At 45.1% G+C, this 27,679-nt stretch overlaps 1 protein-coding gene across 3 annotated transcripts in view; it reads right to left on the bottom strand.

The window, feature by feature from the left end:
* The window catches only part of DCDC2 (doublecortin domain containing 2), a 401,802-nt gene that overhangs the window by 200,097 nt on the left and 174,026 nt on the right, over positions 1-27,679 (bottom strand). For 2 of the 3 annotated variants that reach the window (XM_063923248.1, XM_063923251.1), the window contains exons 3-6: positions 26,717-26,731; positions 1,833-1,909; positions 1,608-1,739; positions 815-961 (exon numbers count right to left, since the gene is read on the bottom strand). In XM_063923248.1, coding sequence (XP_063779318.1) covers positions 815-961; positions 1,608-1,739; positions 1,833-1,909; positions 26,717-26,731 — 371 coding nt within the window. The remainder of the gene's footprint in view (positions 1-814; positions 962-1,607; positions 1,740-1,832; positions 1,910-26,716; positions 26,732-27,679) is intronic. The other variant, XM_063923249.1, reaches the window with a different exon arrangement.

A 27,679-nucleotide genomic window follows, 5' to 3' on the forward strand; every position in this document is an offset into this window, starting at 1 on the left:
CAATGTTATTCACATTGTCCTCAGGCTTGGGGGAGGGGCTACAGGTGAAGAGCCTTATTCCCTATGCTGGTCCTCCCCACCTGGTGCTATGGAGCCTTATTAAAAATGGATAATGTATTATCCGACCTGTGCTCCCAGGCCCTTGTGGATATAGTGGGGTCCCTGTACGGCCACAGTGTCCACGCCAGCGTCATGGTCCTTCTCCTTAGACCGCGACCAGAATGCGATCTAATGGCGGGTCCCGCCTGGGCGACCCTCTTATCTCCTTCCTGAGAAGCAGCCAAGCGATCCAGGAGAGCGTCTGCGGTGGTGTGCCTAGGAACCGGAGCAGAGCACCCGGGAACAGAGCCAGTGGGAGTATGTAACGCTGCTGGGGAGGTGATGGAGCCGCAGCACAGTATGTCACACTGACATATGAAGTGCTGTAGCCCTTGAAGTCTTCTAAATAGCTTTTTCTGGGCTGTCTGCGCAGCCCCCCCCTGTTAAGTGACATGCTTATGCAGGCACCAACTCTAAAACTGAGCTCACAGTTCCTGGAGGCGGGGTTATATAGAGGAGGCCCCGCAATGCATCCTGGGACAGTCTAAATCTTTAACCTGTTGGTGCCTCTGGATCAAGATCCATCTCTACACCCCGATGTATTCCCTGTGGAACACAGTGTTCCACGCTGCAGAAAAGCATAATATGAGAGTCATTGTTATAAGCATGTATATTGAAACATTGCTAATGTTATGGCCTTGAGTAGCATATGATCCAATGTCCTACAGTGCAATAAAATTATTTGTAAAGAACAGATATGTTGGATTAATCTTACCCATGAGCTCTTTTCACTGAGGACTTTGTGAATAACAAGTCACCATATGGCAATTTTTTGAACTTCTCCCTTCCAACTGCAACATAAAACTGTCCATTCTCTAACTCAGAGCCATCTTGAACAGGTGACCCTTCTAATGTGTATAATCTAATTGGAAATGAAAATTGACAATATAAATTGTGTGTATTCATAAAATCATAGGCAACATCATTTTCATAAATATGTCAAAGCACATATGGTTAAAATGGCAGACAAGGTGCAGTATAAGCTAACAAGCGTTCTGTAATTAGTTTTATTCTAAATTCTAGTTTAGTCAACAAATTTCCCAATTTGGCCTCACATGTGCGAATTACGATTCGTACTCATGCGCAGTTGATCGATAACCGGTCGCCCTGCGAAATCGCACAACAGCAATCAGGTCTGAATCGGACCCTATATACAAATACCTATTAGCATTAATAGATGACAAGTAGTTAGTCTATTATTGTGCAGCAAACAACAGTTTTCCTAAAAGAGGACCATGGTGACCCAACATAAATCACTTTTATGGACTTTACCATATAAAGTAAGAAATCTTGGACTAGGGCACCTGTATGTTATACAAAACAAACTGGTAATACATTAGGAATTTATTCTTCTTGAATCTACCCAAGCATGCCTAGCTGATCTAAAATTAGCTAGCTAATTATTCAAAATTCCCACATTCATCATTAACATATATATGAGTTTGCACATACTTCACAGTGTAGAAAGGTACTTGATGCAAATTAGAGTGACTTTGAGAAACACACACCTGTGCACAGCTCCACTCCTGAGTTTCACTTTGTCTGTAACCATTGCAAGAACAAGCTCCCATTGATCCAGTATTTTCCTAGGTATCAGCAAACGCACCACTGGGCTCATGAGATCTCCATTAGTAATTAGGCTTTCAGAGAAGAATAAAAACAGAGTGAATCTGGCCTTCTTTCAAACTTAACAGAAAGATAACATGTTTACTTCTAGAAATAAGTCTACTCACAACACAGTACATGGCTCCTGGAGGTTTTTTCGAAAACGTGCTGACACATTGATCCGGCTGTGAGACACAGGCTTCACCTGCAAAATACCACCAATAACAACATTTTTATAGAGAAAATGTCAATGATATTACACATGCCATTTTTTCATGGCTGAAACACCAATCTGGACATATTGTACTTAACAAATTGCTCCTATAAAATAAGTAGTTTATACTTTTTTTTTCATAGTGGTCTATGTGCCAGGTTCTGCAATTACTACTCCAAGTACTGAATGTATCATTATGAGTATATGATATAGTAACATGTTTCACCTGGAATGCAAGTGAAATAATCAGGCACAAACTGGTACTCACATATTAGAGACACAATGAATAAAATATTAGAGACACAATGAATAAAATAAGTGACTGGTGACCTGGCAATTGGCCTAGTGTTATTCAAAGCAAGGTAGGGCATCTCTGATAACAAATAATGGTGTTGTCCATAGCAACTTATCAGATTCTAGCTATGATTTAACTAGTACATTCTATAAAATGAGAACTAGCATCTGATTGGTTTGCTATGACCAACATCTCCACTTGTCTTCTTTAGAAAGTCTGAGAAATCTCCTAATTGCTATGACATAAGATTACAAATTAGGTCTATTTATTCCTACATATTCCTGCGATTTATACAAAAGGAAGTCAGGGACAAAAAGACCAACCTAGTGTAGAGCAAAAGAAAATGAGAACATTTTTAAAAACGAGTGTACAATATTGAAAGTCTGCAGATTACAGTGTGACAGATACAAGAGTAGGTTAAAATTAATTATTCAGTGGAACATAGATTTAATTAATTAACAGTTAAGTATAAACTATAGGTTTGTCACATGCAGAACCAGCCACCTTAAGCTGGGGACACACCTAGCCGACTTGACAGTGGACCACCGTCGCAACGACCAAGCAGCCGATTCACATAAACACTTACCGATTGGCTGCTCGATATGTTGGCCCTCACATTACAGCTGGACAGGCATTTGAACTTGCCCACCCAGCTATGATGTCAGTCCCTGCAGCCAGTGTATGGTTGGTCAGTGGGTCTCCAGTACACACTGCCAGATGCTCCAAGATATCTGCAGATATATCAGTCATCAGCTGTGCTACAGGGCCAAAGCAATATGTCTGAGAACCACGTAATTCACAGCCATATTAGGTGTATACTGTACATCCACCGACCAGCTACAGATATATCTTCCATTCGATCAACTGAACAATGTATCACCAATGTGCACCCAGCATCACACGAAAAAGAGGATACACTAAGTAAGATAACACTAAAGTCTGTCAGTATTCTTCTGCATTAGTAGTTTCACTGGTCCAAAGAAGTTCACAAATCATTAGAATAATAGATATTATTTAATAAGATGATACTACAGATAAAAATGTCTTAATTAATAACTAAAAAATGTTATGCAGTTAAACACGTGCAATATAAAACATTGTCAAATGTAATCAGTTAAACGTGCATTTATCTAATTTATAGATTTTGATGCAAAAATATTTTTTTATTATAATAAAAGTGTAACTTTACATGTGCAGTAAATATAAAAAAGTAATTAACTCACCAGCCTTACCAGCCTTATCAATTAATGCAAATAATGATTAAACAAATTGGCTGTACAGTAGCTATGACTTACTACATAATATGAACTAAAGTCTGCTCAATCCATACAAGTATATCATCTCCACCTGTTTGCAAATTTATATTAATCCATTATCAGTGTAATTGAGCTGCAATCTGTACTAATACATATAATAAAGATGACCAATGATTAAAAATAATTCACCATGTTGGTTTCCATGTGTCCTTACGTGCTCAGTGAGTGTACATGACGCTGTCACTAGTCACCTGCTGAGTGTCTTTCCATGCAGACCAGAGGAGCATCATCAGCCAGATGGATGCACATATGACCTAATGTGCACCCACCTGGCTGATGATGCTCCTCTGGTGATTGGATGGAGGTGGAGTGACTTCTGAATACAACAGGCCCGCGGAGGAGGACTGGAAGTGAAGGTAAGTGGAAGGAAAATGGGGGAGGGGGGGCAGAGACTTAAGGGCAGGCGAAATGAGGCTGGTGAAAAAGAAGTTAAAGGGACAAGTGAGAGAGATGCTGAGGGAGCAGGAGAGAGAGATGATGAGGGGCAGGAGCAAAAGAAACTGATTGAGCAGATGACTGGGAGGCTGAAGGGGAAGGCAAGAAAGAGTCTGCTGGGCAGGAGAGAAGAGACTGATTGGGCAGGTGAGAGGGAGGCTGTCGGGGTAGGAGAGAAAGAGACTGAGGGAGCAGGTGATAAAGAGACTGAGAAAGCAGGAGAGAAGGTTGATGGGACAGGAGAGAAGGAGGCTGAAGGGACAGGAGAAAAGAAGGCTGAGGGGGTATGAGACAAAGACTCTGAGGGGGCAGATGACAAGGAGGCTGAGGGGGCGGGAGAGAAAGAGGCAGTGGGGGCAGAAGAAAAAGAGACTGGGAGGGAAAAAGAGAAAGAGACTGAGAGGGCAGGAGAGTAAGAGACTGAGGGGGCAGTCGGGATAGAGAGGAGCAGACATAAGAGAAGGAAGACACAGGAGGGAATAGAGAAAAGAAAACCCAGGCAATGCCGGGGACAGCATCTTCCACATATTGTTTTCTGTGTACTAAGTTCAGACCATTAAATTCTCTAAAGAGTTTTTAGGAACGCAAACTTAGATGCTCTAAATATGATGCTCATGTGAGCTAAATATTTGTTCAAGGTCAAAGCAGTACATTGTTAAATGTGTTCTCATGTGTAATAATGTGTAGTGAACACAATAAAATGTTTTAAAGAGGATAAACTAAATGTTGCAAGTTTGTTCTTACACAACTGATGTTAGCATTTCAACACTTATGTTTTTCATGAGAGATGCAGGAAATAGAAAATGTCACTTGATGTTTGATGGATGATATAAAAAAATACCAAAAAATCTAAATAAAACACAATGGCTTTAAAGTGCCTCTGGTACAGGTGAGCTAAGGCAGTTACATTGCTAATTTTCCCTTGCTTCAAAGAGAGGTTTGGCTGCCAGGGGAATCAAAATTTCTAAAATAATTGCGATAATGTAGCCTATACGCTATAATGTGGTTGCTTTTCAGAGCTTGATACATTTTAAAACCACAGTCCCCATGTACAATTACGTGGAATGCTGTATAATGAGCTATTTATCTGAATGCAGGTGATATATTCTCAGTTTAGCCTTCACTAAATTGTACAGGTACTTAGAGCATGTGAATTTTTTTTTCACATGATGTAAGGGGCCGGTAAGCTTGATGAACAGGCCCTTGAGTATACAATCCTATAGCCAGTCAAACCATTTATATACACAGTTCTATACAGTAGGATACAGTTCAAAGCTCCTTTGTTCATTACTTTGTACAATATATAGTGATTTTTATTTATCCAGGAACACGTGGTGAAATGCTGACATTATATACATACTGTAACTTATGCACATACAACTTATACACTGCATACACATAAATGTCACAGAAAAGACAGCTACAAGCATTCTTTTACTCAGGGTAGTGTAAAAGACTGCTGTAAAAGTATTGCTTTAATACACAGTTAATTGATAATGAGACAGCTTTGTATCAGCGTTGCTTCATTTAAGACTTATGATTTTCTGTAAATCTGTCAGATTTTGAGACAAATTAAAAAGATATTTCTGTTTTAACCTAAGAACATTATTATAACTGCACCTTATTGTTCTCTCATCAAATAGGATTTTTAGTCACTTACCGTGGAATCCTTTTCTCTTAAGCAGCCTGGGGGACACTGGACCATGGGATTTGCAGGTTGGGCTGGAGATGGCACTTAAACAAAAACTGTAGCTTTTAAACATATGTTCCTCCTCCCTGCAACCCCATAATGCCAATATTACTTTAAAAGAGTCCGTTAAGGAGTAGTAGTAGCCCAGTGAAACTGTTAAAACAATAAATAAACCAGTAGGAAAAAGACGGTCAAGAACCAAAACCCTGCACGCCTGAGTGTAAAGGAGGGAACGCAGTGTCCCCCAGCCTGCTTAAGAGAAAAGGATTCACTGGTAAGCAGTGGCAGATTCTACCTATGGGCTGCAGAACTGCAGCCAACCCTGGTAAAATCCACCACCCAGCTCAGTGAGCCAGATGCAGTCTGTAAGACTGCACTGGCTTCACTGTGACTGGCAGTGACTTCTTATTGGAAGTCTACCTGCCAGCCGCCAGCAGGACAGGCAGTCCCATTGAGAGGTGTTTCCTCCCTCCGAGACAGCCAATCCGGGCTGCGATTGACAGAGAGCTGGCTTCCTGTACAAAAACACTCCCTACCTAGCTGGCATCTAAAGACTGCAGCTGATGCAGTCCATAGAAGCCAGGGTTTGCGCATGCGCACTGAAGCCACCATTTGTGCGCATGCGCTAAGTCTTGGGGCCTGTCTGCTCTACTGCACAGGCGCTGGGACACGGGAGTCATACTGTCCTCACGGCAGCCCCCCTACCTAAAAAAGGTAGGAGGCGCGCTGATGGTAAGTGACCAAAAATCCTCTTTTCTCTAGGAGCAAGGCTGAAGGACACTGGACCATGGTTCAACAGCCGCCCCAGGTGAGGGAACACTCAGCCTATCTGACCAGAGAATCATACTCCCAATGTTGGTGTTGCTGGAGGCAAAAACATGAAAACAGTAAAAACAAGCAAACGTGTGGTCAGAGGCCCAGGTAGCTGCTTGACAGACTTATTCTGGCAAAGCCCCGTGCCATGCCAAACAAGAGGTCTGTACTGCCCTAGTGGAATGCACTGACACCTGGTCTGGTGTCGGTCACCCCACACTAGAACAGGTTGGAATGTTGACTGAGCTGATCCAACATGCAACAGTCTGTTTTGAAGGGGGCCAATTATGTTTTTGTGCATACTAAAGTACAAACAGAAAATCTGTGCGTCGGACAGAAGTCTTGTTCTAGAAAATCCACAGACCTCGGATTACATATGAGTCGTTGATCATCTTTCCTGCGATACGTATGCACATGCATCCCAGAAGCGACTACCTTCAATTGTGTGCGAATAGCGCCAGTAATCGAATAATATATTTGCTATGGACTGCGGGCACAATAATCGCGACAATCCAGTCCTACCTGTGAATAGTCACGGGTGCGATGAGCATATACAAATCTGTACGACTAACAGAGCCATATCACCACGGTCTCAGGAAGTGGCCAGTGGCCAGCAGGCCGTACACCCGGGGCACTGTGGCCTGAGGGCACTGACGTAGTCACCCCGCCAGTACCATGAATAGTGTGCTCCCGTCCTCTGCCTGCACTGTGCTGGTAGCCTCTTGCTGCATTCCAACACCCCAACCCTGCTGCCCGTCTCCCACTGCATGCACCCTGCTCCCCCCTCCCTCCATCTGCATGAAGCAGGGCAGAAGTGACTCGAGGTGAGAGAGCTGGGAGGGAGCCAGGGGAACCCACTGAATGGTGAGTAGCAGGCAGCAGTAGCAGGCAGCAGCATACAAACACACAGGCAGGGGGAAAGGGAACTAAAAAAATACTATTAAGGCTATGCTACAAGCCGCCTGATATTAATGTGTCCGATGAGGAATTGTTACTGAAGCAAATTGAAAAAGCATCAGGATTAGGAGACAAAATAGTGATGGGAGATTTTAACTATCTGGAGATTAATTGGATAAACGATTCATGTGATACTGCTAGGGGTAATAGATTTCTAAACACACTAAACGATCACTACTTACTTCAACTAATCGAGGAACCGACTAGATACAATGCAATCTTAGACCTGGTAATAACAAACAATGTGGAATTGATATCAAATATTATAGGAGGGGAGCCCATGGGAAACAGCGACCACAATATGGCTCAACTAGAACTCTAAACTTTATCAAAGTCAACTTTGATATGATGATATCAATATATATATGATATGATATAATGCTTTAAGGAGCATTGAATGGGAAATTTTGTTTCAAGGAAAGAATACTAGGAGAAATGTGAGGTATTAAAAACGCTGCTCGCTAACTATACTTGTCAATTCATTCCCATGGGCAGCAAACAAAGGAGTAATAATTCCAAACCAATGTGGCTTAACAATAAAGATTAAGGAACTAATGGGCAAAAAGAGGCGAGCATTCCAAAAATATAAATCAGACGGGAAAGTGCAGTCATACCAGTACTATAAAGATGGTAACAAAATTTTCAAAAAAGAAATACAGGCGGCTAAAATAGATATTGAAAATCTAGTAGCAAAGGAAAGTAAATCAAACCCCAAAAAGTTTTTTTTTAAATATATCAAGTGCAAAAGACTACAGAAGGAGAGTATAGGCTCTCTAAAGGACAAGATGTGGCATCTTAATCAAAGACAATATTAACATAGCGGGAAAGTTAAATGTGTTTTTCTCATCTGTATTCACATGGGAGGACCAGATGGTGAGATTAACGCATAACCTCAGCAATGATAATGTCCCAATGCTAAATGCTTGTTTAAGTGAGGAAGTAGTCTGTGACCGATTAAAAAAAATTAAGATTAATTAGTCACATGGTCCCGACGGAATTAACCCGAGGGTTCTCATGGCACTATACTCCGAACTAGCAAGTCCGCTATCTTTGATTTTCATTGACTCACTCAAATCATGCATGATTCCCAAAGACTGACGTATACCGGAAGTTGTGCCGATATTCAAAAAGGGAAGTAAATCTGATCCAAGTAATTATAGACCAGTAAGCCTTACATCCATAGTGGGGAAAGTACTGGAAGGTATTTTAAGAGATAGAATACAGAAGTTCCTTGAAGCCAATAAGGTAATTAATAGGAACCAACATGGATTTGTGAAGGATAGATCATGTAAAACAAACATATTAGGCTTTCATGAGACAGTTAGCACTAACCTAGATCAGGGCAAGGAGGTGGATGTAATATTTTTAGACTTTGCTAAAGCTTTCGATACAGTACCACATGAGACTTAGCTATAGTCTACAAGAACTGGGGTTAGGGAGCACAATAAGCACTTGGGTTAGAAATTGGTTGGATAATAGGGAGCAGCGAGTAGTGGTAAATGGAACTTTTTCAATTGGAATGAAGTACTAAGTGGTGTGCCACAAGGGTCAAATTGTTCAACATTTTCATAAATGATCAAGAGGTAGGGCCAGAGACAATGGAATCAATTTTTGCAGACGATACCAAACTATGTAAGATTATAACTTCGGAGAGAAATAGTCTCTTCAGAATAACCTGTTTAAACTGGTAGCATGGGCTGAAAAATGGAGAATGAGGTTCAATATAGATAAGTGTAAGGTAATGCACTTTGGTAGCAAGAACAAAAATACTATCTACATACCAAATGGGGAAAAACTAGGGGATTCTGTACTGAAAAAAAATGTAGGTGTTCATATAGACAACAAACTCAGCAGTAGTACCCAAAGTAGGATTGCAGCTAATAAGGCTAACAAAGTATTAGCATGCATAAAACGGGGAATTGATGCAAGGGATGAGTGTTATAATCCCATTATATAAATCACTTGTGATGCCACATCTTGAATACTGTGCACAATTTTGGGTACCATACTACAAAAAGGATATCCTGGAACTAGAAAAGGTTCAGAGATGTGCAACCAAATTGATCAAAGGGATGGAGATGCTAGAATATGAGGAAAGGCTTGATAGGCTAGCCATGTTTACACTGTAAAAAAATAAGATTTTACTCACCGGTAAATCTATTTCTCGTAGTCCGTAGTGGATGCTGGGGACTCCGTAAGGACCATGGGGAATAGACGGGCTCCGCAGGAGACTGGGCACTCTAAGAAAGATTTAGTACTACTGGTGTGCACTGGCTCCTCCCTCTATGCCCCTCCTCCAGACCTCAGTTAAGGAAACTGTGCCCGGAAGAGCTGACATTACAAGGAAAGGATTTTGGAACCCAGGGTAAGACTCATACCAGCCATACCAATCACACCGTATAACTTGTGATAAACTTACCCAGTTAACAGTATGAACAAACAACAGAGCATCAACCAATGGATGCCAACATAACATAACCCTTTAGTAAGCAATAACTATATACACGTATTGCAGAAAGTCCGCACTTGGGACGGGCGCCCAGCATCCACTACGGACTACGAGAAATAGATTTACCGGTGAGTAAAATCTTATTTTCTCTAACGTCATAGTGGATGCTGGAGACTCCGTAAGGACCATGGGGATTATACCAAAGCTCCCAAACGGGCGGGAGAGTGCGGATGACTTTGCAGCACTGAATGGGCAAACACAAGGTCCTCCTCAGCCAGGGTATCAAACTTGTAGAATTTTGCAAAGGTGTTTGAACCCGACCAAGTAGCAGCTCGGCAAAGCTGTAATGCCGAGACCCCTCGGGCAGCCGCCCAAGAAGAGCCCACCTTCCTTGTGGAATGGGCTTTCACTGATTTTGGATGCGGCAATCCAGCCACAGAATGAGCCTGCTGAATCGTGTTACAGATCCAGCGAGCAATAGTTTGCTAGTTTGAAGCAGGAGCACCCAGCTTGTTGGATGCATACAGGATAAACAGCGAGTCAGTCTTCCTGACTCCAGCCGTTCTGGTTACCTAAATCTTCAAAGCCCGGACTATGTCAAACAGCTTGGAATCCTCCAAGTCACAAGTAGCCGCAGGCACCACAATAGGTTGGTTCAAATGAAAGGATGACACCACCTTTGGCAGAAATTGCGGACGAGTCCGCAATTCTGCCCTGTCCATATGGAAAACCAGATAGGGGCTTTTACATGACAAAGCCGCCACTTCTGACACACGCCTAGCCGAAGCTAAGGCCAACAGCATGACCACTTTCCACGTGAGATACTTTAGCTCCACAGTCTTAAGTGGCTAAAACCAGTGGGATTTCAGGAAACCCAACACCACGTTAAGATCCCAAGGTGCCACCGGTGGCACAAAAGGGGGCTGAATATGCAGCACTACCTTAACAAACGTCTGAACCTCAGGCAGTGAAGCCAGTTCTTTTTGAAAGAAAATGGATAGGGCCGAAATCTGGACCTTTATGGACCCTAATTTTAGGCCCATAGTCACACCTGACTGTAGGAAGTGCAGGAATCGACCCAGCTGGAATTCCTCTGTAGGGGCCTTCCTGGCCTCACACCAAGCAACATATTTTCGCCATATACGGTGATAATGCTTTGCTGTCACGTCCTTCCTAGGCTTTATCAGCGTAGGAATAACTTCATCCGGAATGCCTTTTTCCGCTAGGATCCCGCGTTCAACCGCCATGCCATCAAACGCAGCCGCGGTAAGTCTTGAAACAGACAGGGCCCTTGTTGCAACAGGTCCTGTCTGAGAGGCAGAGGCCATGGGTCCTCTGTGAGCATTTCTTGCAGTTCCGGGTACCAAGTCCTTCTTGGCCAATCCGGAACAATGAGTATTGTTCTCACTCCTCTTTTTCTTACAATTCTCAGCACCTTTGGTATGAGAGGAAGAGGAGAAAACACATAGACCGACTGGAACACCCACGGTGTTACTAGTTCGTCCACAGCTATCGCCTGAAGGTCCCTTGACCTGGCGCAATACGTTTTTAGCTTTTTGTTGAGGCGGGACGCCATCATGTCCACCTGTGGCAGTTCCCATCGATTTGCAATCTGCGTGAAGACTTCCTGATGAAGTCCCCACTCTCCCGGGTGGAGGTCGTGCCTGCTGAGGAAGTCTGCTTCCCAGTTGTCCACTCCCGGAATGAACACTGCTGACAGTGCGCTTACGTGATTCTCCGCCCAGCGAAGAATTCTGGTGGCTTCTACCATCGCCACCCTGCTCCTTGTGCCGCCTTGGCGGTTTACATGAGCCACTGCGGTCTGACTGTATCAGAACCGGTTGGTCGCGAAGCAGGGTCTCCGCTTGACTTAGGGCGTTGTATATGGCAATTAGTTCCAGGATATTGATGTGAAGGCAAGTCTCCTGCCTTGACCACAGCCCTTGGAAATTTCTTCCCTGTGTGACTGCCCCCACCCTCGGAGGCTTGCATCCGTGGTCACCAGGACCCAGTCCTGAAGGCCGAATCTGCGACCTTCGAGAAGGTGAGCACTCTGCAGTCACCACAGGAGAGACACCCTGGCTCTGGGGGATAGGGTGATTAACCGATGCATCCGAAGATGTGATCCGGACCACTTGTCCAGTAAGTCCCATTGGAAGGTCCTCCTATGGAACCTGCCGAAGGGAATGGCCTCGAATGATGCCACCCTCCTTCCCAGGACTCGAGTGCAGTGATGCACTGACACCTGTTTTGGTTTTAATAGATTCCTGACCAGTGTCACGAGCTTCTGAGCTCTCTCTATCGGGAGATAAACCCTTTTCTGGTCTGTGTCTAGGATCATGCCTAGGAGAGGCAGATGAGCTGTAAGAACCAACTGCGACCTTGGAATATATAGAATCCAGCCGTGTTGCCGTTTCACTTCCAGAGAAAGTGATACGCTGTTCAGCAACTGCTCTCTTGATCTCGCTTTTATGAGGAGATCGTCCAAGTACGTGATAATAGTGACACCTTGCTTCCGCAGGAGCAACATCATTTCCGCCATTACCTTGGTGAATATTCTCAAGGCCGTGGAGAGACCAAACGGCAACGTCTGAAATTGGTAATGATCATCCCGTACCGCAATTCTGAGGTACGCCTGATGAGGTGGATTAATGGGGACATGAAGGTATGCATCCTTTATGTCCCGAGTCACCATAAAATCTCCCCCTTTCAGGCTTGCAATAACCGCTCTTAGCGATTCCATCTTGAACTTGAACCCTTTCAGGTATATGTTAAGGGATTTTAAATTCAATATGGGTCCGACCGAACTGTCTGGTTTCGGGACTACAACATGGTCGAATAATAACCCCCTCCTTGTTGAAGGAGTGGAACCTTGACCACCACCTGTTGAAGATACAATTTATGAATTGCAGTTAACACTGTTTCCCTCTCGTGGGGGGAAGCCGGCAGGGCCGTCGGCGAGGGGGCATCTTCTCAAAGTCCAGCTTGTATCCCTGAGACACAATATCTATTGCCCAGGGATCTAACAGGGAGTGAACCCACTTGTGGCTGAACTGACCAAGGCGTGCCCCCACCGGGCCTAGCTCCGCCTTGCGGTGGATTTTTGTAGAGGCCGGGGAGGACTTCTGTTCCTGGGAACTAGCTGTGTTGTGCAGCTTCTTTCCTCTGCCGCCGCCTCTGGCAAGAAAGGACGCACCTCGGACTTTCTTGTTTCTTTATTCGAAAGGCTGCATTTGATAATGTCGTGCTTTCCTAGGCTGTGCAGGAATATAAGGCAAAATATCAGAATTACCAGCTATAGCTGTGTAGACCAGGTCCGAGAACCCTTCTCCACACAATCCTCAGCCTTCCACATGCCTCTTAAGTCGGCATCATCTGTCCATTGCATATTCTACAGGACACGTCAAGCAGAAATCGACATAGCTTTGACTCTAGGACCCAGTATACTCATATCTCTTTGGGCATGTTTTATATATATATATATCTATCACTTAAGACAGCATCTTTAATATATATATATATATATATCTCTATATATACATATATATATATGTATATGCATACTAGGGTCTCAATCTCTGCTGATAAGGTACCTGTCCACGCTGCCACAGCGCTATAAACCCATGCCGACACAATCGCCGGTCTGAGTAGTATACTAGAATGTGCACGCTATCTGCAGGATCCCTGAGAATAGCTAGTGCTACCTTCTGTGCAAACAGGACACCCTAGGGGAAGATTCCCAACACATCCTGGCCCTAGTGGGGAAAGGATACTGCCTGAGAATTTTTTGTGGGAAGCTGCAGTCTCTTGTCTGGAGATTCCCGCTCTTTTTCCTCATGAGAGGAGGGAAATTTACCTCAGCTTTCTTGCCCTTAACATGTGTACCCTTGTGTCAGGGACAGACGAGTCATCAGTGATATGCAAATCATCTTTTATTACAATAATAATATATTGAATACCTTTCAGCCATCTTGGCTGTAACTTTGCATTATCGTAGTCGACACTGGAGTCAAACTCCCTGTCGATATCAATGTTTATTATTTTGGATAGTGAGCATTGTGAGACTCTGAAGGTCTCTGTGACACAGGGACAGACATGGGTAGATTTCCTGTCTGTTCTCTAATCATTTGTGCAATAAATTCACCTCAGCACTTACACATATCCAAACAGGTGTCAGCGTTGTCGACGGAGACACCCTCTCACACACATATTTGCTCTATCTCCTCCTTAGGGGAGCCTTTTACCTCAGACATGTCGACACACACGTACCGACACACCACACACACGGGGGATGCTCTATTTGAAGACAGTTCCCCCACAAGGCCCTTTGGAGAGACAGAGAGAGAGTATGCCAGCACACACCCCAGCGCTATATGACCCAGGAATCACACAGTAACTTAGTGTTAACCCAGTAGCTGCTGTATATATTGTTTTTACGCCAAATTTATGTGCCCCCCCTCTCTTTTACACCCTCTCTATCGTGCAGGGGAGAGCCTGGGGAGCTTCCTCTCAGCGGAGCTGTGGAGAGAAAATGGCGCTGGTGAGTGCTGAGGAAGAAGGCCCCGCCCCCTCAGCGGCGGGCTTCTCCCGCGATTTTGTGTAAAATTAATGGCGGGGGCTCATGCATATAACAGTGTCCAACTGTATATATGCTGCTTTTGCCAAGAGGTACTTAATTGCTGCCCAAGGCGCCCACCCTGCGCCCTGCACCCTACAGTGACCGGAGTGTGTGGGTTAGTGTGGGAGCAATGGCGCACAGCTGCAGTGCTGTGCGCTACCTCATGTGAAGACAGGAGTCTTCTGCCGCCGATTTCGATGTCTTCTTGCTTCTGCCAGCTTCTGTCTTCTGGCTCTGCGAGGGGGACGACGGCGCCGCTCCGGGAACGGACGACCAAGGTTAAGATCCTGTGTTCGAACCCTCTGGAGCTAATGGTGTCCAGTAGCCTAAGAAGCGCAACCTAGCCGCAGTTAGTAGGCTTGCTTCTCTCCCCTCAGTCCCTCGTAGCAGAGAGTCTGTTGCCAGCAGAAGCTCTCTGAAAATAAAAAAACCTAACTAAAATACTTTCTTAATAGCAAGCTCAGGAGAGCCCACTAAAAGCACCCAGCTCTGGCCGGGCACAGATTCTAACTGAGGTCTGGAGGAGGGGCATAGAGGGAGGAGCCAGTGCACACCAGTAGTACTAAATCTTTCTTAGAGTGCCCAGTCTCCTGCGGAGCCCGTCTATTCCCCATGGTCCTTACGGAGTCCCCAGCATCCACTAGGACATTAGAGAAAAGAAAATTAAGAGGGGCATGATTAACATTTACAAATATATAAGCGAACAATACACAGAGCTTGTGGGGGATTTGTTATTGGTAAGATCAACACAGAGGATGCATGGATAGGAGATTTCGCACACAGAGATGTAAAGGTTTCTTCACTGTTAGTACAATACGTATTTGGATTCCTTGCATGAGAGAGTAGTAATGGCGAACTCGGTCATTACTTTTAAGAATGGGCTAGATAAATTCCTAATGGATAAGCATATACAGGGTTATAGTGGGTAGATCACGCACTACAGAAGGAAAAAAAAAAGAAAAGAATAAACATAATGGCCAACATTCACAACAGATAAAACTGTCCAAAAATAATACAGTGTAGGAGACCACTAATAGGTTGAACTCGATGGACAAACTGTCTTTTGTCAACCTAAGAAACTATATTATATATATATACACACACACACACACACAAATATATATAGCAGTTTTTAGCAGCTGTGCAAACGCATAGTCACCGCCCACGGTGGAGTGTATTTTCGCTTTGCAGGAGTGCGAATGCATGTGCAGATTAGCCATTTTTCCCACTGATCGCTACGCAGCGAACAACGGCAGCTAGCGTTCAACTCGGAATGACCCCCATAATGCATATAGAATGTGGATGTATTATATGCTACCGCTGTCACTGGTAAATGATAAATATGTATTTATTTTTAATTGTGACTATTATGAAACGTCGTTTTAATAGTTAATGAACCTGTATTATACTAATGGGTTAAAGAATGTATAAATGAGCCAATTTGCATAGTAGATTGAAATGATCATAAATACTGAGCAGTTGCTAGCTTGGCCACACACACCTGACAAAGTTTAATGACGAAACCAGTTGGGCGTGGCCTGTGGACTGAAGATGACAGACGTTAAAGTCTGTGTCCGTGGAGTGCGGAGATCTGAGGCCGGGAAACGCTTTAACACACTGCAGACAAGCTTTCTGCCAATTAGAGACCTGGAGCCGGAGCAGCCGCTGCTACCAGCCGTACAGAGTTTACACTGTGAACCATCCAGAGGTATCGCAGAAGGAGCGTGAGGCCGATGATTTCTTTCTTAGATGTATGTGAACATTTTACTTTGTCATTAAATCATTGATACTTTTATATTCACCTGGTGCGCCCCTTACTTTCTGTCTTACATATATATATATATATATATATATATATATACACACACACATGTGTGTGTATAATGGGCTACCTGGTGCAATGTGTACAAGGAGCTACCTGGCGCAATGTGTATAAGAGGCTCTACCTAGTGCAATGTGTATAAGAGGCTATACCTGGTGCAATGTGCATAAGGTGCTACATGGCACAATGTGTATAAGAGTCTCTACCTGGCACAATGTGTATAAGAGGCTGTACCTGGTACATTGTGTATAAGGGGCTACAAGGTGCATTGTTTATAAGAAGCTCTACCTGGCACAATGTGTACAAGAGGCTCTACCTGGTGCAATGTGTATAAGGAGCTCTACCTAACTTAATGTGTGTAAGAGGCTCTACCTGGCATAACATATATAAGGGCTCTACCAAGTGCAATAAGGCTGTACCTGGAAATCTGTATAAGAGACTCTACCTGGTGCAATATGTATAAGGGGCTACCTGGCTCAATGTATATAAGGGGCTACCTAGTGCAATGTGTATAAGGGGCTACCTGGTGTAATGTATATACAAGGTTCTACCTGACACATTGTGCATAAGGGGCTCTACCTGGCACAATATGTATAAGAAGCACTAACTGGTGCAGTGTGTATAATAGGCTCTACCTGGTGTAATGTTTATAAGGAGCTCTACTTGGCTAAACGTGTGTAAGGATCTCTACCTGAAGTAACGTATATATGGGGCTCTACCTAGTGCAATGGGGCTCTACCTGGCAATGTGTAAAGAAAGCTCTACCTGGCGCAATGTGTGTAAGAAGCTCTTCCTGGCACAATGTGTATAAGAGGCTCTACCTGGTACAATGTGTATAGGAGGCTCTATATGGCTTAACGCGTGTGTAAGGGGCTCTACCTGGTTTAACGTATATAAGTGGCTCTACCTAGTGCAATGGGGCTCTACCTGGCAATGTGTATAAGAGGCTCTAACTGGCGCAATGTGTATAAGAGGCTCTAGCTGGCAATGTTTATAGGAAGCTCTACCTGGTTCAATGTACATAAGGGGCTACCTGGCGCAATGTGTATAAGAGGCTATACCTGGCGCAATGTGAATAAGGGGCTACCTGGTGCAATGTATATAAGAGGCTGTACCTGGCACATTGTGTATAAAAGGCTACTAGGCGCTTTGTGTATAAGAAGCTCTACCTGGCGCAATGTGTACAAGAGGCTCTACCTGGTTCAATGTGTATAAGGAACTCTACCTGGCTTAATGTGTATTAGGGGCTCTACCTGGTATAACGTATATAAGGGCTCTACCAAGTGCAATGAGGCTGTACCTGGCAATCTGTATAAGAGGCTCTACCTGGTGCAATGTGTTTAAGAGGCTACCTGGCACAAAGTATATAAGGGGCTACCTAGTACAATGTGTATAAGGGGCTACCTGCTACCTGGTGCAATGTATATACAAGGTTCTACCTGGCACATTGTGCATAAGGGGCTCTACCTGGCACAATGTGTATAAGAAGCACTAACTGGTGCAGTGTGTATAAGAGGCTCTACCTGGCGCAATGTTTATAAGGAGCTCTACTTGGCTAAACTTGTGTAAGGGTCTCTACCTGATGTAACGTATATAAGGGGCTCTACCTAGTGCAATGGGGCTCTACCTGGCAATGTGTAAAGAAAGCTCTAGCTGGCGCAATGTGTGTAACAAGCTCTTCCTGGCACAATGTGTATAAGAGGCTCTACCTGGTACAATGTGTATAGGAGGCTCTATATGGCTTAACGCGTGTGTAAGGGACTCTACCTGGTGTAACGTATATAAGTGGCTCTACCTAGTGCAATGGGGCTCTACCTGGCAATGTGTATAAGAGGCTCTAACTGGCGCAATGTGTATAAGGGGCTCTAGCTGGCAATGTTTATAGGAGGCTCTACCTGGTTCAATGTACATAAGGGGCTACCTGGCGCAATGTGTATAAGAGGCTATACCTGGCGCAATGTGAATAAGGGGCTACCTGGTGCAATGTGTATAAGAGGCTGTACCTGGCACATTGTGTATAAAAGGCTACTAGGCGCTTTGTGTATAATAAGCTCTACCTGGCGCAATGTGTACAAGAGGCTCTACCTGGTGCAATGTGTATAAGGAAATCTACCTGGCATAATGTGTGTAAGGGGCTATACCTGGTATAACGTATATAAGGGCTCTACCAAGAGCAATGAGGCTATACCTGGCAATCTGTATAAGAGGCTCTACCTGATGCAATGTTTATAAGAAGCTCTACCTGGCTTAACGTGTGTAAGGGTCTCTACCTGATGTAACGTACAGTATATAAGGGGCTCTACCTAGTGCAATGGGGCTCTACCTGGCAATGTGTAAAGGAGGCTCTACCTGGCTCAATGTGTGTAAGAAGCTCTTACTGGTGCAATGTGTATAAAAGACTCTGGGGGTCATTCCGACTCGATCGCTTGCTACTGGTTATCGCAGCGCAGCGATCATGTCGGATCTGTGCATGTGCCAGCGCTGCAGTGCGCCGGCGCATGCTGGGCAGCCGAAGGCCGTTGCATTCTGGCGATCGCCTCCACCTGATTGACAGGCAGAGGCGGTCGCTGGGTGGGAGGGGGCTGGATGGCAGCATTAAGCCACTGTGTAGGAGGCACGTCCCGAACAATGCAGGCGTGGCCGGACCATTGGGGGGGCGGGCCACCGCAGCTGCGTGTCACACGCAGCCGCTGCGACCCGTGTGATGCTTTTACATTTCTGGGGGGGGGGCGGCACTGACATGGTGGGAGGACTAGCCCTGTGCTGGGCATCCCTCCACATGTCTGAGTACCTGATTGTAGCTGTGCTAAAATTTATCAACTCGGAATGACCCCCTCTACATGGAGCACTGTGTATAAGGGGCTACCTGGTGGAATGTGTATAAGAGGCTCTACCTGGTATAACATATATAAGGGGCTCTTATTGGTGCAATGTGTATAGGAGGTTCCACCTGGCATAAACGTGTATACACACATACATACAGTACATAAACAACTCTCTCTCTCTCTCTCTGGGCTCTACCTAGTGCAATGTTAATAAGGGGCTACCTGGCGCAATGAGCATAAGAGGCTTTACCTGGTGCAAAGTGTATAAGGTGCAACCTGGTGCAATGTATAAGGGACTACCTGGCACAATGTGGATAAGAGGCTATACCTGGCACAAAGTGTATAAGGGGCTACCTGGTGCAAAGTGCATAAGAGGCTACAGGGCACAAAGTGTATAAGGGGCTACCTGGTGCAATGTGTATAAGTGGCTCTACTTGGCTTAACGTGTGTAAAAGGGCTCTACCTGGTGTAACGTATATAAGGGGCTCTACCTAGTGCAACGGAGCTCTACCAGGCAATGTGTATAAGAGGCTCTACCTGGTGCAATGTGTATAAGGGGCTCTAGCTGGCAGTGTGTATAAGAAGCTCTACGTGGTGTAAAATATATAAGGAACTCTAACTGGCGCAATGAGGTTCTACCTGGCGTAAACGTGTATACACATATATACAGTACACACACACACACTCACTCTCTCTTTCTCTCTGGGCTCTACTTAGCGCAATGTGTATAAGGGGCTACCTGGTGCAATGTGCATAAGAGGCTCTACCTGGCGCAAAGTGTAAAAGAGGCAACGTGTTTAAGGGGCTACATGGGGCAAGGGGCAGAGTCAGCGATCACAGTCTGAATCCCTTTAGCCCAGTGAGATGCTAACAACATATCTGAGCTGCGATTGCCTCTGCCTGATTGACAGGCAGAAGCAGTCGCAGGGCGGGAGGGGGTGTGCCAATGGCGTTAGAATGCCATGGTGGGGGCGTGGTCCAGACAACGCAGGCATGATCGGACCGTTATGGGGGAGGGCTGCGGAGGCTGCGTGAAGTCATCCGCAGATGCTGCGACCTGGGACGCAGTGGGTAGCCCCCTGCCAGCGCACAGGAGCTGCGCTGGCAGGGAGCTACTCGCCGGGTACAAAAGCATCCCCGCTGGCACAAGGTCTTGAGCCAGCCCTGGAAGTTGCCAAAGGAGGAAAAATAGGATTTTAATTACCTACCTGTAAATCCTTTTCTCGTAGTCCATAGAGGATACTGGGGATCCATTTAGTACCATGGGGTATAGACGGGTCCACTAGGAGCCTTGGGCACTTTAAGAATTTGATAGTGTGCGCTGGCTCCTACCTCTATGCCCCTCCTACCAGACTCAGTCTAGGAAACTGTGCCCGAGGAAACGGACATACTAGAAGGATAAAGATAGTGGTGAGATTACGAACCAGCACACAGAAGAATAGGACAGCCATGCTAATCAAAACTGAAACATGAACAGCAATAGCTGAACAAACCAGTAAACTTAACCATGTAACAGTACAGGAAGAACGAAGCACTGGGCGGGCTACGAGAAAAGGATTTACCGGTAGGACTACGAGAAAAATGATTTACCGGTAGGTAATTAAAATCCTATTTTCTCTTACGTCCTAGAGGATACTGGGGAACCATTAAGTACCTGTAAAGCGGAGACACCACGGACAGCCGCCCAAGAAGAATCAACCGACCTAACAGAGTGGGCCTGTACAGATTTTGGAACCGACAGTCCTGCCATGGAATAAGCATGCTGGATCATGCGCTTTATCCAGGGTGCAGTAGACTGCTTTGAAGCAGGACACCCAATTTTATTGGGATCATAGAGAACGAACAGTGAGTCCGATTTTCTGTGATGAGCTGTTCTCTTCATACACCTTCAATTTCCTTACAACATCCAAAGACTTTGAAGTAGCAGAGGTGTCCGTCACAGCCGGTACCACAGTAGGTTGGTTGATGTGAAAAGCAGACACCACCTTAGGAAGATATTGCTGACGAGTTCTGAGTTCAACTCTGTCCTCATGGAAAATGAAGTAGGGATTCTTGTGAGACAACACCCCTAGTTCCGACACACGTCTTGCTGAAGCCAAGGCCAACAGTGTGACGGTCTTCCATGTAAGGTACTTTACGTCAACCTCCTGTAACAGTTCAAACCAGACCGATTGGAGGAACTGCAGCACCAAATTGAGATCGCAAGGTGCTGTGGGAGGCACAAAGGGAGGCTGGATGTGCAGAACACCTTTCAAGAACGTCTGGACCTCAGGGAGAGAAGCCAATTGTTTCTGAAAGAAAATAGACAAAGCCAAAATCTGGACTTTAATGGAACCTAGGCGTAGGCTCACATCCACTCCCGACTGCAGAAAAAGCAGGAGACGTCCCAGATGAAATTCCACCGCGGAATATTGTCTGGTCTCACACCAAGAGACATAATTCTTCCATATACGGTGGTAATGTTTAGACGTTACCCCTTTCCTGGCTTGGATTATAGTCAGGATGACCTTGTCAGGAATCCCTTCCCTGGCTAAGATCAGCCGTTCAACCTCCATGCCATTAAACATAGCTGCGGTAAGCCCTGATAGACAAACGGGCCCTGTCGCAAAGAGCCACAGATCTTCGAGGATCTTCTCCAGAAAGTCAGCATACCAGGCCTGTGAGGTGGGAGCTCCTGAAACTCCAGTCTGTAGCCCTGGGAAATAATATCTATGACCCAGGGATCCTGGCATGATGTTGTCCAGATGTGACTGAAAATTTTAGTCGGGCTCCCACCTGCCGGTCTTCCAGGCATCGCAGTCCACCGTCATGCTGAAGGCTTTGAGGAAGCAGAACTTGAGCTCTGTTCCTGTGAACCTGCAGTTGTTGGTTTTCGTGGTTTCGTGGTTTACCTCTAGCGCCTCTGGTGGCTGTAGAAGAACCTCTGGTTTTGCCCTTAAACTTGGCAGTCCGAAAGGACTGTAGATTAGGTCCTGAGTAAGCCTTCCTGGCTGGGGGAGCTGCAGAAGGAAGATACGTGAACTTATCCGCAGTAGCTTTGGAGATCCATTGTCTTGTTCATATCCAAATAAAGCCTCTCCTTTGCAGGGTAAGCCTTCCACGCCTTTCCTGGAGTCCGCGTCGGCAGTCCACTGGCGTAGCCATAAGCCTCTGCGTGCTGACACTACCATAGCAGTGGTGCGTGCATTAAGTAAACCTATTTATTTTATGGCTTCGACCATAAAATTTGCAGTGACCTGTATATGTTGCAGGAGTAAAATAATCTCCCCCTTAGGCAAGGTACCTAACCCCTCAATTAGGTTATAAATCCATTTTGCGATGGATTTAGTAATCTACCCACATGCTATAGTGGGCCTCTGTGCCACCCCAGCAACTGTATACAAAGACTTGAGTGTATTCTCAATTCTATGATCAGCCGAGTCTTTTAGGGAGGCTGCACCAGGGACAGGCAATACAATTTTCCGTGACAGCCTGAATACTGATGCATGCACTATCGGTGGATTTTCCCATTTTTTTCTATCCTCAGTAGGAAAGGTAAAAGATGATATCAACCATTTAGGGTTCTGAAATTTTCTATCAGGATTAACCCATGGTTCTTCAAATAGGGTATTTAGTTCCTGTGACACAGGAAAAGTGGCTGAGGATTTCTTTTTTTATATTAAAATAAGACGCCTCAGTCTCTTCTGTTACCTTATCAGGGATATGCAGAATGTCTCTGATAGCTTCTATGAGAGCCTCTATTCCTTGTGACAGAGTACCCTCCCCAACCTCTGAGTCCACCTCCCCCTCCTCCATGTCTAACCCGTTATCATCAGAGTCAGACTACAGGATATGAGCCAAAGGACATTTTTGCGGACAAATGGCAGGGGACTGAGAGGCTGGTTTGGGTACTAAATCTCTGCTCATAAACTCAGTGATCGATTGTCTTAAGTAATGCATCTTCTTCTCATTGCGGGACAATTTAGAAGAGATATTGGAAATCATTCCCCTAATGTTATCCATCCAAGCTGGCTCTGCCCCACTAGCCTGGGAGGGTACACTGCATTGAGTACACTGCAGTGAACCCCCTGGAGAAGAGGAACACTGTGCCTTACATGAAACACACTCTTTGTCTGGCATACTGTGACAGCACACACGCACACAGGAAAAGGTGAAATGCACAATTAACCCACAAAGACCCCTTCAAGAGAGGCACAGAGATAGCCTGGAGCCAGCACACAGCACCCTTACTGCTAATGCTAAGCTTAGCCAGGTCGCAGACTAGAAGTACCCAGATCGGGGACTTAGTACGCCAGTATGCGCTCCCCCCCTGCTATGACCCCCTGGTACCGCTGAGGCACTCTGGGGTCTTTCCGGAGTAGCTGCGTGTACCTGTCAGTAAGCATCTGTGTCCACTGCAGATTGAAAATGGCGCTGGTGAGCTGCTGGATCCGTTCATAGTGAACCCCGCCCCTCAATGGCGCGCGGTCTTCACGCTTTTTTATATTGGCTGAGGTAATTTTTTGTGCTTAAAATGGAGTCAGTCACCTTTTAAGTCTGTAATGCCAGTCTGGGTACTGTGTTCACCCGTAGTGTACTTAGACTCAGTTCGCTCCCTCAGAAGCGGTGCGTTTGCACTGTGTACTAAGTCTGGAGTCTCCGCCGCCCCCATAGAAGCTGTGTGTCTCTGTACCCTCATGCCGCCATAATGGCCGGCGACCTGCTAACAAGGACGCCGGCTAAGTACTCACCACTCTTCTATCTTCTGGCTCTGTTAGGGGTGGCGGCGTGCCATGGTGGGGCATAAGAATAGTTCCCTCAGGAGCTAGTGTCCTGTCAGCGGGGAACGGGACCATTAACCCTTCAAGAGGTTGGGCCGTTCCCCTCCCCCCTAAGTCCCACGAAGCAGGCAGGCTGGTGCCATCCAGTCCTGCCTGAAAATAAACAGATAAAATAAATGCAGAAAACTCTTCAGGAGCTTCCATGCGATGTGACGGCTCATCCTAGTCTGGTAGGAGGGACACAGAGGTAGGAGCCAGCGAACCCTATCAAATTCTTAAAGTGCCCAAGGCTCCTAGTGGACCCGTCTATACCCCATGGTACTAAATGGATCCCCAGTATCCTCTAGGACGTAAGAGAAAACTGGAAAGACAATTTGCTGGTTTAAGTGAGAGAGCAGAAACAACTTTCAGCTGGAGCGTAGGAACCCTACAGAGGACCACTCTAATGTCATGGACAGAGGCGTATCTAGGGTAGGGCGAGCGGGGCACGTGCCCTGGGCGCCTTGGCAGGCCCAGGAGAGGGGGGCGCCGGCGGCGGCCAGGGCATTATGCCCCACTCGCCCCCGTCAACCCTAAATGTGAGGGGAGGAGAGCGCAGCGTCTCTCACTCCCCTCACCGCCGCTGCCAGCACTAGCAGCGCTGCCAGCAGCGCTGCTGTGTCCGGTCTCCGGCGTTAGCCAATCAGAGCTTGCGGACCGGCTCCTGATTGGCTGCCGGTCCGCGAGCTCTGATTGGCTAGCGAACCGGCGCCAGACACAGCCGCCGGAGGCGGGACGGGAGACCTGGACGGAGCGGTGAGGAGAGAGGCGCTGCGCTCTCCTCCCCTCACATAAGCGTCAGGTAAGTGAACGGGGGGGGCACGGGCACAGGCACAGTGGGGCATGTATCTGGCAATGAGTGGGGCCTGGCACTGTGGGGCATGTATCTGGCACAGTGGGGCATGTATCTGGCACTGAGCGGGGCCTGGCACTGTATCTGGCACAGTGGGGCATGTATCTGGCACTGTGGGGCATGTATCTGGCACAGTGGGGCAATGTAACTGGCACTGTGGGGCATGTATCTGACACAGTAGGGCAATGTAACTGGCACTGTGGGGCATGTATCCGGCACTGTGGGGCATTGTATCTGGCACTGTGGGGCAATGTAACTGGCACTGTGGGGCATGTATCTGGCACTGTGGGGCATGTATCTGGCACAGTGGGGCAATGTAACTGGCACTATGGGGCATGTATCTGGCACTGTGGGGCATGTATCTAGCACTGTGGGGCAATGTAACCGGCACTGTGGGGCATGTATCTAGCACAGTGGGGCAATGTAACTGGCACTGTGGGGCATGTATCTGACACAGTGGGGCAATGTAACTGGCACTGTGGGGCATGTATCCGGCACTGTGGGGCATGTATACGGCACTGTGGGGCATTGTAACTGGCACTGTGGGGCATTGTATCTGTCACTGTGGGGCAATGTAACTGGCACCGTGGGCCATTTTCAGTGGCCACACCCCTTCTGGAGTGTGGCCACACCCCTTCTGGTGTGTGGCCACGCCCATTTTCCGGCGCACGCACATGCTTCTTTTTGTGTGCTTTTTTTTTTGTGGGGGGCGCCTTTTTACATCTTGCCCTGGGCTCCAAAAACCCTAGTTACGCCTCTGGTCATGGAAGATGAAAAAAGCTGGCTTGCAAGACAAAGCCCCCAACTCGGGAACACACCGAATGCAGGCAATAGCCATGAGGAAGAACAGCTTACAAGTAACAAACGGAGCCTGTTTGAGAGCTAATTTGACCAGATTCAGAACTGTTTGTTTATGTGCCACCTCCAGCCCAAACTGAAATCCCAATGGTTCAGTGTCTCCTAGTCTTGTTGCCAGAGAAAGTATGTTCCCTAACCTAGAAAATCCTCCTGTAAAGAGATAAGTGACAGTCTTATAAAATAAAGATTTGTAAGATTTCTAGCAACATAGGGTATACACGTCTTCCAGTCTGTGAAGATATTAATCATTCTACAGTTTAGAAATGTCTAATTAGCTGCTATTTATAAAACATCTAACCATAGAACTGTTTTAAAAAAAATTCCCAGGATATCATTGTATTATAAATAATTCTGCGTTTCATGTTTTCACTGTACATTTTAGACTATAGACATCAAAACTTTCCCAATGTTGTCTGAGTAGCCATCTATCTATGACACTTCCATGACACATATCCAATTGTTCTGTATTACACGATAAACAACGTTAGAGGACACTGAACAAAAATAAAATATATACAGTATATATATATATATATATACACACACACACATAAGGCATATATATATATATATATATATATATGCACACACATAAGGCATATATATATATATATATATAATTTATTATATATATATATATATATATATATGCATATTTTATATATATATATATATATATATATATATAGTGTGTATATATATATATATATATATATATATTTGCCATGCTTCTATCAAGGATGCATTGCAGAAGACAATGAATATAGATATCCATCTACCGCTATTACTAGTTTAGTTCATGCAGATCCTATGATTAGGGATAATTACAAATATTTCCTATAAATTTGCTTGATTCACATTTATAGCAATCAGCAATTAATCTGGGTGATTCTAGATAAATTGTTTGTCCAATGGTGTAATATGTAAGTAAGAATTCAAAACAATCAATATACAGTAGTTAAATATTCAGCCCAATAATGCTTGGAATATATTAGAAAAATGTTTTCCCTAATTATAGGAAATATTTGTATATTATTGCTTTACCAATGCTAAAGCATTTATACTTACATCCTCGGTTGGTGTCTATTGACAAATAATAAAATAAAGGTTTCTATTAGTATGCTCAACCTTTTATTATCATCTTTGCACTACAACAACATGTCTCACATTAACCATGAAACTATTAAACATTTATAACGAATGTCAGTTTAACATATTTTATACAGTATATTTTAACGTGCTGTGCAAACTTTATGATGGAACATATTCTGTTAGTTCTTAAGGGTGTGGATCATAGGGTCGACAGTAACTAGGTGGACAGTCATTAGGTCGACCACTATTGGTCGACAGTGACTAGGTTGACACCTGAAATAGGTTGACACGGTCATTAGGTTGACATAGACATGGTCGACATGAAAAAAGGTCGACATGAGTTTTTAAAAAATGTTGGTGTTGTTTTCTTCGTAAAGTGACCGGGAACCCCAATTAGTGCACTGTATCCCCTCATATGGCGAGCTATCGGGCAAGGTGCCTCGCTCTGCTACCAATGCGCTTGGTACAGGTCACTATTCCCAATCGTAGTCCACGTGGATCGTAAAGTATGAAAAAGTCCAGAAAGCATTTTTTGAAAAATGCATGTCGACATTTTCATGTGTCGATCTTTGGCATGTTGACCTAGTGACCATGTTGACCTAACAACCATGTCGACAATGCATGTCGACCAATAGTGGTTGACCTAATTAGTGTCAACCTAAGTGCTGTCGACCTAAAGACCGGATACCGTTCTGAATAAAAAAATACTCACTTACAATAATTCTGATTTCCGAAAGGGGAGACAAAAACAATATCTTCAATATATGATCACTCAACTAATGCTATTTAATTAAATTGGAAGAAGAGGTAAGCATACACAGTATTAAAAAAAACAACTAAATAATCTAAACATTGAAACCATGTAGTGTGTAACATCAACGATAATATCACCTTTAACCACTTTGCTGCAGAGAATGAGCGCAGTTCGTCATCCACATA

The sequence above is a fragment of the Pseudophryne corroboree genome, chromosome 5 (genome assembly GCF_028390025.1).
Source record: "Pseudophryne corroboree isolate aPseCor3 chromosome 5, aPseCor3.hap2, whole genome shotgun sequence".
NCBI lineage: Eukaryota > Metazoa > Chordata > Amphibia > Anura > Myobatrachidae > Pseudophryne > Pseudophryne corroboree.